This window comes from Moschus berezovskii, chromosome 14 (genome assembly GCF_049115385.1).
Source record: "Moschus berezovskii isolate FMDL1 chromosome 14, NW_MosBer_1.0, whole genome shotgun sequence".
Lineage (NCBI taxonomy): Eukaryota > Metazoa > Chordata > Mammalia > Artiodactyla > Moschidae > Moschus > Moschus berezovskii.
Window position 1 is genome coordinate 33203759 of NC_142473.1, and position 10434 is coordinate 33214192.

Here is a 10434-nt window from a genome sequence, read left to right on the forward strand (position 1 = left end):
AAACCTGTGGTCCAGTGCCTGTAATCTAGGAATTTCTGATAGAAGCATCCTGGAAGATGGGAGAAATCCAGAAATTTTACTAGAAGGAACTTTGTTTGTCAGTGGCTAAGATCACATCAGGAAAAGGTTGGGTGTTGTCCAGCCTGAGCCGTAATCAACGCCGGGCTCTTCTCTGTCCCCCTTCCTGCAGGGCATTGGCTGCTACATGTTCCGGATCGATGACTCCGAGGTGGTGGATGCCACCATGCACGGGAACGCCGCCCGCTTCATCAACCACTCCTGTGAGCCCAACTGCTACTCTCGGGTCATCAACATCGATGGGCAGAAGCACATTGTCATCTTCGCCATGCGCAAGATCTACCGAGGGGAGGAACTCACTTACGACTATAAATTCCCCATTGAGGACGCCAGCAACAAGCTCCCCTGCAACTGTGGTGCCAAGAAATGCCGGAAGTTCCTAAACTGAAGCTGCTCTTCTCCCCAGTATTGGAGTACTAGGACCCAGGGCCTCCACAGTGATGCCGAAGGCCTTTGCCAGCAGCCAGGTATTCCAGGATTGAGCGGGCACAGTTGAGGGGCCTCTGTGACGGCTGGGCTCCCTTGGGTCCCATATTCACATTCTACATGTGATCATAGTCCTGGAGAGAGATGAGGTCTAGAAGAAAAGATCAGCGATCGGCTTTCTACTGGGGCCCCTCTGATTGTGTGCCGTTAAAAAGTGGGAGAAGGGGTCCCTAGCAGACTTGCCTGGAAGGAGCCTATAGAGGGTTAGATATGTAGGGAGATTGGTCTGAGCACCTCCTCAGAAGTTGCCATCCTCGTCTTGGCATTTCCCAAGCACTGTAAGCGAGGGGTCAGGCACAGCCCTGGTGCGGGGTTGGTTGGAGACCTGACAGTTTGCCAGCCCGGCCCAGCCTGTGGCCGTGTGTTGAACAAAGAGAGAGGTCTGGTGGTTTTCCCTACTATCCTCCCAGTTGAGAGTTCCCTTCTGGTTGGGAGACAGGATTCTTAGCACCTTTGGTGTCAAAAGCTGTCTTGGGGTTGTGCCAATTCATTACCAAACATTGAGCCTGTGGGCTTTAAATGGGAGTGTTACCCCCATGAGCCTTATCTCAGTCAGTCACCTTCCTAGACAATAGGAGCGGCTTCCCTCTCATTCCTTCTCTTCACTCCACTTTCTCATTTCCCCATTCTGCATCCCACCGCTTTCCCGTTCTCTCTGGGTGGTAGGGGAAAGTGACTCCCTGTGTAAGAACACTCCCTGTTGGGCATAGGATGTGCCTACAAGACGTTCCCTGAGCCTGTAAGCACTCCCAGTGGGAAAGTGGACAGGAGCCATTGGCCGTAACCAGACAGAATTTGGAGATGTTTTCATAAAGCTCCACTGAGAGTTTTAAAGAAATATATGTAGAAGAGGAAGATTATTTAAATAGGATTTGAATCATGCAACAGTCAGAGTTTCACAACCAGGATGACCTCTGGGTCCCATTCCTAGGACATGGTAACTTTATTTTCCCCTTAAGACATAGGAAGACTTAATTTTTAAATGGTCAGTGTCCAGTTGAAGGCAGAACACTAATCAGATTTCAAGGCCCAAAACTTGGGGACTAGACCACCTTGTATCGAGGGACCTCTGCCACCTGTGCAAAATCTGTGGCTAAAGCAAATGAAATGAAATGACACTACTGCCCTGATTACTCCTTAGGATGTGGTCAAAACAGCATCAAATGTTTCTTCTCTTCTCTTCCCCAAGACGGTGTCCTGAACCTGTTTAATTAAGTCATTGGATTTTACTCGGTTCTGTTTACAGTTTACTATTTAAGGTTTTATAAATGTAAATATATTTTGTATATTTTTCTATGAGAAGCACTTCATAGGGAGAAGCACTTATGACAAGGCTATTTTTTAAACCGCGGTATTATCCTAATTTAAAAGAAGATCGGTTTTTAATAATTTTTTATTTTCATAGGATGAAGTTAGAGAAAATATTCAGCTGTACACACAAAGTCTGGTTTTTCCTGCCCAACTTCCCCCTGGAAGGTGTCCTTTTTGTCGTTTAATGTGTAGCTTGTTTGTGCCCTGTTGACATAAACGTTTCCTGGGTTTGCTCTTTGACAATTAAGTGGAAAAGGAAGGTGCCCCCAGCTCCATCGGGCCACTCCCCTCCTTCTCCAGTCAAAGCTCCTGAATGGCTGCGGTAGGATCTCGACACAGCTGTTCCTTCTCCTCTTGCCTGCCTCTCTCCCTCCTTCCTGGCACAGCCCAGTGCTGAGAGGTGAGTGCCAGCACTTCCCTGTCTTTCCTCCTTCAGAGTTAGCAACCAAGCTGAATGGCAGCCTGACGTTTTCCATCACCATCTGCCGCGTAGGTCACCTCGTCCCACCTCTCTGCCCACCAAGCCCTCACGCCTGCAAAGACCCCCTGGGTCCCCCCATGCCCTCTTTGGGGCAGCCCATTGAAACTGAAGCACAGTCTGACCACTCACGATAATGCAGATGCTCCTCGGCCTCTGTCAGCCACGAGGTTTCAGAGCAGCGTAGTCCAGTGGAGGGCGGGGCACCTCTTCTCACCATGAGAAGCCCATTCCTCTGGAAGGAAGTCTAGCAAAGCAATACGACTCAGCCCAGCGCTCTCTGCCCCGGGACTCACGGCTCTGCTGTGCCTTCACCCTGGGCTCCCTGTTCTTCCGTGACCTTAATTAAGAACTTTGGTGGCTCTGCTGGAACACCGTCACTGTTTTCTCTGTTGTGCAGGGAACCCAGCACTGTGGCCAGGATGGCAGAGACTCCCTGTCATCTCAGAGAAGTGCCAGCAGGGGCCTGGGGCAAAGCAGTCTGCCCAGACCTCACCTCCCTTCCTCCTTTTGCCCATGAACAAGATACAGTGGCCCAAGGGGTTCCACTGGTGTCTGGTTTCCTTTATTATTGCACTGTGTGAGGTTTTTTTGTATATCCTTTTATTCCTTTTTCTTTTTTTTTTTAAAGAAAAAAAAAAAAACCTTAAGCTGCATTTGTTACTGAAATGATTAATGCACTGACGGGTCATGAATTCACCTTGAGGAAGACCCAAAGGCCAGTCGGGAGTGGGGGAAACTCAGCTCAGTAGACCTAGTGACTGCCCTGCTAGGCCGTGCTGTACTGTGAGCCCCCTCCTCATCTCTTTCTACCAACCCCAAACCCTGAGGCCAGGGGAGGAACCCCCAGCTTCCTTCTCCTGCCAGCTGCAGATGGTTTGCCTTGCCTTTCCACTCCCTAACTGTCAACCACAGAAATGAGGAGTTCCTCCTAGATCTCAGCCTTGAGTCCATTGCCAAAATTCAGCGTACCTGCCAGCAACTTGGGGATTAAGCTAAGGTTTTCCCTGCAAGAGGGAAAGAAGGTGGGAAAAAACAAAACAAAACCGGCATAGCTATCTCCAAGACACCTCTGAGTCTGTTGTGAAAGTGACCAAGGGAATCTCCGCACAAAAGTGCAGACTGAGGAACTGTGGTGGGTTGTTCCCAAGAATCCCCTAAGGGGCACCCCAAATCCCTAAGGAGTCACCGCTGCAAACCTGGTCAGTTCTCAGTGAGAGAGCCAGCTCACTTACAGCTTTGCTGCTAGAACCTGTTGTGGCTGCATTTCCTGGTGGCCAGTGACAACTGTGTAACCAGAGGAGCTGCATGGCGCTGACCCTTTGGCCGGAACTTGGTCCCTTTGGCTCCCTCCGTTACCATCCGCCACCTCCAGCCCAGCCCCTCCTGTTTTTAGGCCAATAACCAGAATCAAGGGGGAAGCCCTGGCAGATATATATATATAAAAGTTTCCAACCAGACTCCTTTGCCGGGATCCACTCCACCACCCCGCTTGCCTCTTGTCAACCCCCCCGGCCAATGCTGTGAGCACCATGCAGCTCCCTTGATTTAAAAAAAAAAAAAATACAACAACAAAAAAACAACAAAAAAAAAACCTTCTAATGAATGTATCTTTCTAAAGGACTGACGTTCAATCAAATATCTGAAAATACTAAAGGTCAAAACCTTGTCAGATGTTAAGTTTGATTTGGGATTTTTTTTTTAATAGAAATCAAGTTGTGGGTTTTTTGGTGTTTTTTTTTTTTTTTAAAGGAAAAGCGGGTCATTGCAAAGGGCTGGGTGTAATTTTATGTTTTGTTTCCTTCATTTTAAAGCAATACAAGGTTATTGAGCAGATGGTTTTGTGCCGAATCATGAATACCAGTCAAGTCTCACACTCTGAAACCTTGCAACTTTTTTGTTTTGGTTTTCAAATAAATATAAATATGATATATATAGGAACTAATATAGTAATGCACCATGTAACAAAGCCTAGTTCAGTCCATGGCTTTTAATTCTCTTAACACTATAGATAAGGATTGTGTTACAGTTGCTAGTAGTGGCAGGAAATTGTCAGTCTGGCGCTCCTCTGATCCCCCCAAATGGGAGGAGACTCCAGCTCTAAGGGGATGGCAAAACAGTCCGTTCCCGGGGCCAGAGAGAAATGCAGAAACGGTGTCACCTGGGTGTTTTCTGCCTGTGAGTGTTGCCAGTCAGTACCTGTACTCCTTGTTTCTCTATTTTTGGTTATGAATGTTGGGGTTACCACCTGCATTTAGGGGAAAATTGTGTTCTGTGCTTTCCTGGTATCTTGTTCTGAGGTACTCTAGTTCTGTCTTTCAACCAAGAAAATAGACTTGTGGTGTTTCTTTTATTGAACTTTTAACAGTCTCTTTAGTAAATACAGGTAGTTGAATAATTGTTTCAAAAGCTCAACAGATGACAAGCTTCTTTTCTAGAATAAGACATTTCTTGACAACTTTATCATGTATAACAGATCTTTCGGTTTGTTTTTTTTTTCCCTTGTGTTCTTCCAAGCTTCTGGTTAGAGAAAAAGAAAAAAAAAAAAAAAGGAAAAAAATGTGTCTAAAGTCCATCAGTGTTAACTCCCTGTGACAGGGAAGAAGGAAAATACTTTAATAGTTCAAAAAATAATAATGCTGAAAGCTGTCTACGAAAGACTGAATGTAAAAGTAAAAAGTGTACATAGTTGTAAAAAAAAAAGGAGTTTTTAAACATGTTTATTTTCTATGCACTTTTTTTTATTTAAGTGATAGTTTAATTAATAAACATGTCAAGTTTATTGCTGCACATGGTTGAACTTTCTTTTGGCTTTGGCTGAGGTGGGAGGGCCGTGGCCCATGGCCTGATTACAAAATCCCTTCCACAGTCCTTTCTTTTAAGGTGGAATCTTGAAATCATCCCCTTCTGTCAGGCCTCACTCTACACTGCCTCTCTTAATCATATTTTCTTCTCTTGTTCATCAGTGATGTATATTTGGGACCTAATTAACTCTGGATGTGAGGAAGGGGTCAAGAGAACAAAAGGTTTTACTATTTACTTCCTGCAAATACCCCGTCTTCATCCACAGGCAGTCAGGCATTGGCTTCTAACGATTTCTTCCTAAATCTGAGTATACAGAAAGCATTTCAGGGAGATGGACAGTACCCTCTCTCTTGGCTCCACTCCACCTTAAAGCTGAAATGGAGATTTACTTTTTCTGTTTCTCCCTCAGACTGGGGTGGGGGTAGAGAAGCAGTTGAGAAATATTTGTAAATATTCGGCCAAGCCAGGGTCACTGTCCCCAGGCTGAAGGGGGTTGAGTTTACACTCCAGCCGAAGACTGGACAACACTCCTCCTGGGGGCTGGTCCTCAAACAGACCTCCTCCCTCTGGATCAGGTAGAGGCTTAAAACTGGCAAGAGGCTCAGCCCTCAGCCCTGTTTTCTTTCCCTCATTGTCAGTCACCTTTTTCATCTGGGAGTTGAATACCATGGGGACTCCAAATGATCAGGCCGTCTTGCAGGCCATCTTCAACCCCGACTCCCCATTTGGAGATATTGTTGGGTTGGACCTGGGAGAGGAAGCAGAGAAGGAAGTAGACGAAGGTGAGTATTTGACCTTGGAATCCAGCTCTCCACATTGGCTGGTCTGCTACCTCACTGGGGTGGCAGAAGTAGGTGGTCTTACAAGGCTCCTCATTCCCCAACACTTGGATGATGACTGCTGATCCTCAGTGCACTGATGGAAGCTTGGCAAGAGTCACTGGGCCCAGAGGAGAAAGCCAGGGTTTGTCCTCCAACCCTGCCCCAAGTTTAATTGTGGTGGCGGGGAGCAGGGCCATGTGAAATTCACATACCTTTGTCAGAACAAGGGGTATTACCCTCCACAGCATGGAAGACAGAAACAGGGCAGGGGGTAGCTCAGCTAACCAGTTTCAACTAAGCAAGCATTCAGTGTCACCTTTAAATGCCAAGCCCTGAGCTAATGCTAAGGGCTTGAATGTGCTCACTGGCTTTTCCACTGGCCCCTAAGAGGGACTGTCACCATCCAGAAGTTTTGATGCTCTTTTGTTTCTAAAGGAGCAAAGCCTACATCGTAATGAAACTTTAGGCTGAAAAGCTGAGAGAAACATTGGAAATGGTTTTCATGACCCTGTATCATGGAGGGCTTCCTGTTGGAAGCAATGCAGTAGAAATGGGGACAGACTAATGAGTCAGAAAGACCTGGGTTCCAAACCAATCTGTGCAACTTCTGGGGGGTGTGGCTTTCAACCAGTCATTTAGCTTCAGGCTAGAGAGTTTGATTTTCATTCTTTTGGCACTGGGGAGCCAACCAAGACCACTTTCCAGGTCTCTTTGGAACTAAGCAGTGCCAGGGTTCTGCCTCAGTGACCTCTGCTCCCCCTGCCCCAAACACTGCATCTGATTGTAGTGACGTACACCCTGCTTGGTCAGCCCTGGCTCATGTCCCAGGTTTCCAAAGCCCAAGGGGACTGTTGCTTCCTGCTGCCAACCACACGGCTGTCTCCTCCTGGCTCCCTCCCTGGCACAGATGAAGTTTTCCCGCGAGCACAGCTGGAGCAGTCCAAGGCCCTGGAGCTGCAGGCAGTGATCGCAGCCGAGGCTGGAGACCTCAGCACAGCCCTGGAGAGGTTTGACCAAGCCATCAACCTGTTGCCTGGGAGGGCCTCAGCCTACAATAACCGAGCCCAGGCCCGGCGCCTCCAAGGAGATGTGGCCGGTGAGGGGAGGGCCCCTGGAGCCTGCGTCGGAGGTCTGGGAGGACACAGACCATAGATGGCGTGGCCATGGGGCTTGGACATGGAGTGTGGGAAGTCACCGAGCCCCTCTGGAACCTAGGTTCCTACTCAGATACATTATGGGCCCTGCTAATCTCTTGGGGATATTGTGAGAGTCAGAGAGACTATAGTCTGTTTATTTACAACATTTAATGAGAGTCTATATTGTAGTAGTGGGGCTGGTGCTGAGGACTCTCATAGCAATTACTATGTGCCAGGCACTAAGCACCTGTATGTATTTTCTTAATGGTAGCTTTATTCTCCTTCTCTCTAAATCTGTTAACCAACATCATTGTGCTATACAAGATGTATCTTGTCCTTCCTCTTTAATCATGGATTCAGAGATTCCATTTTTGGGGTGTTTTGGGGTTTTTTTTGGTTTGCACTGGGTCTTTGCTGTGGCACAACTATTTCTATTAATAGTTTGGCGCACGGGCTTAGTTGCCCCATGGCATGTGGGATCTTAGTTCCCTGACCAGGGATCAAACCCCCAGCCCCTGCATTGGAAGGGGACTGAACCACTCGGGAAGTCCTGTTTTAAAAATAATAAAGGTTTTTAAAATTTATTTCTTTTTTGGCCATACCCTGTGGCATATGGGATCTTAGTTCCCTGACCAGAGATCAAACTCATTCCCCCTGCAGTGGAAGTGCAAAGTCTTAACCACTGGACCACCAGGGAAGTCCCCTGACTGAGCACTTTACATGTTAGCTGTCATTTGTTTAGCCCTCATGACAACCCTCGGAGAAGGCAATGGCAAGCCACTCCAGTACTATTGCCTAGAAAATCCCATGGATGGAGGAGCCTGGTAGGCTGCAGTCCGTGGGGTCGCTAAGGGTCGGACACAACTGAGCAACTTCACTTTCACTTTTCACTTTCCACTTTCACACACTGGAGAAGGAAATGGCAACCCACTCCAATGTTCTTGCCTGGAGAATCCCAGGGACAGGGGAGCCTGGTGGGCTTCCGTCTATGGGGTCACACAGAGTCGGACACGACTGAAGTGACGCAGCAGCAGCAGCAGCATGACAACCCTAAAAAGGTGCATGCTCTTGTCTACATTAGACAGATGATACACTGAACCTTGGAAGTTAAGTAAAATAGCTTGCTAGTCATATAGCTGAGAAGTGGCAAAGCTGGGATTTGGTTCAGGTGGCAGGGCTTAATCCCCACGTGATACTGCTTTTCATGAAGCTCAGCCTAGAAGGCAGGACAGACACACAAACCTAATAGCCACATAACAAGCTGAGGGAGTTCAGCTTGGGGTTTGTTCCTGAGGGGTGAGTTTTGAAGATGAGCAGGAGTTAGCTGGTTGGAGGGCAGCGAGTGTGAGAAGGCATGGCCTGTAGAAGTCCAGAAGTCACAGACAGGTACAGGGAGCTTCAGATCTCTACTCTGGCTGGAAAGGGAGGGCTGGAAGGATGGAGTCTCTTCAGAGCCTGGAGAGGTAAACAGAGGCCAAGAGAGTGAGGAACTGGTAATAAGGGGCCAAGGTCGAACTCTGTCTTGAAAACACCAGGAGTTACTGAAGAGCAGACCACAGAAGTGTAGTAGGGAACTACTAGGGGACTTGTGGTAGTGGAGGTGTTCCTGGGGCCAGGAATGCCAGGCTAGGGAGGTTGGACTCCATTCTGAGAATATCGGGGAACTCTGAGGGCCCCTTTCCCAGGCTTGTCTGCCACCAGTTTGGCAGAGCAGGGCCATAAAGGCCTCTGGGGAAAAAGCCTACTGACCAGAACCCCAGAGAGCATCCAAGGGGTTTGTGCCTGGAGGCCTTCAATTCCTCCAGACCAGCTCCTCTGAGGGAAATCAACAAATGCTATGATTAGAGAGCTGCTCAGCTGACCAGTTACGGTAGGGAACAGAGCCCCTGCTGCGTTCTGGGGACCAAACCACAGAGGCTGGGGGAGATCAGCCTCGGTGTAGGATGCTGCTGGCACTCCCCGAGCGCCCTGCCCTGACAGGCTCTATAGACCAGAGGACAGGAGTGAATGGAAGCAGAGCCCAGAACAAATGCAGCTCGGGGGACCTACAGTGGGTACCAACTGACCCTGAGTCTGAGTTCAGAGCTCTGATGCCTAAGAAGCCAAGTATTTACAAGGGTGACAAAAATAAAAGTGCTGCAGGCCAGCTCTGGCTCCAAGACCTCCTTCAAAGAAAATTAGATACAAAATAAGGAAGACCATGGAAATAATGAGAGACAGTCAGTAGAGAACACAGGTGAGAGAAGCTATTTTAAGGCATACAGTGGAAAAGACAGAAATGTCTTGAAAAGTTAGAGAAGGCTGTCTCCGGTGATCCAGTTGCTAAGACTATGTGCTCCCAATGCCCAGGACCCAGGTTCAATCCCTGGTGAGAAAATTAGATCCCACATGCTACAACTAAGACCCGGCACAGCCAAATACATACATAAAAATACACATTAAAGGGGGAAAAAACGTCAGCGAGCGACTTCCCTGGTGGTCCAATGGTCCAGACTCTGCGCTTCCACTGAAGGCGCATGAGTTCAATCCCTACTCAGGGAATTAAGATCTCGAATACCGCCTGGTGCGGACAAAAAGGAAAAAAAGAAACAAAAAACGGACTTATGGTTGTCAGTTAATACTAATGCTTTTGGACCCTGGGATTCAGAGTCAGTCACCTGGCACAGGGTAGAATTTTAATGTATGTGTGGAAGAAACCACCTGCTTTGTGCCAGGCAACAAGAGCAGATTCATAATACAGTGACCACCCCTGTTTTGATGTATCAGATGGTGGAAAATAATACGGACAAGGTGAGACCTGGACTTCAGTCCCAATTCTGCCACTAACTGCAGTCTAGGCCGAGTTTTGCCCACTCTTCCAGTCTATCTCTGAGTAACGGGAATAACAATACCGATCTCGAGGGTCGTGTGCGGGCGCAATGTAAATGGCAGAGCCCCAGAGACTGCACTCGGGGCGGATCTTGCTGGCCGCGGCTCTGACCCCTGCCCATCCGTCCGTCCGTCCCGCAGGCGCCCTGGAGGACCTGGAGCGCGCGCTGGCGCTGAGCGGCGGCCGGGGTCGCACCGCCCGCCAGGGCTTTGTGCAGCGCGGGCTCGTGGCGCGGCTGCAGGGCCGGGACGACGACGCCCGCAGAGACTTCGAGCGGGCGGCGCGGCTGGGCAGCCCGTTTGCGCGCCGCCAGCTGGTGCTGCTCAACCCGTACGCGGCGCTGTGCAACCGCATGCTGGCTGACGTGATGGGGCAGCTGCGCCGGCCCCGCGACGGGCGCTGAGCGCTGTTGGGCTGGAGGGCGAGGAGCTGGGGATGCGCCAGTAACCA

At 48.9% G+C, this 10434-nt stretch overlaps 2 protein-coding genes across 9 annotated transcripts in view; both read left to right on the top strand.

The window, feature by feature from the left end:
- Positions 1-5143, top strand: part of KMT2A (lysine methyltransferase 2A) — a 78509-nt gene extending 73366 nt beyond the window's left edge. For all 6 annotated transcript variants that reach the window (XM_055423117.2, XM_055423119.2, XM_055423120.2 and 3 more), the window contains one exon: positions 191-5143. In XM_055423117.2, coding sequence (XP_055279092.2) covers positions 191-466 — 276 coding nt within the window. In that variant the 3' untranslated portion in view covers positions 467-5143. The remainder of the gene's footprint in view (positions 1-190) is intronic.
- A 236-nt stretch (positions 5144-5379) lies between these two features.
- On the top strand, positions 5380-10387 carry TTC36 (tetratricopeptide repeat domain 36). 3 transcript variants are annotated; one of them, XM_055423127.2, is made up of 3 exons: positions 5380-5940; positions 6887-7075; positions 10125-10387. In XM_055423127.2, exons 1-3 carry the CDS (start codon positions 5826-5828, stop codon positions 10385-10387), a joined length of 567 nt encoding a protein of 188 aa, XP_055279102.1. In that variant the 5' UTR covers positions 5380-5825. The 3 variants fall into 3 exon arrangements, 1 of the variants encoding a protein (XP_055279102.1); XR_016038982.1 differs by lacking the exons at positions 5380-5940; positions 6887-7075 and adding an exon at positions 7426-8173 and having other exon boundaries at positions 10125-10260; XR_016038981.1 differs by lacking the exons at positions 5380-5940; positions 6887-7075 and adding an exon at positions 7426-9351 and having other exon boundaries at positions 10125-10239.
- Positions 10388-10434: the final 47 nt, after the last annotated feature.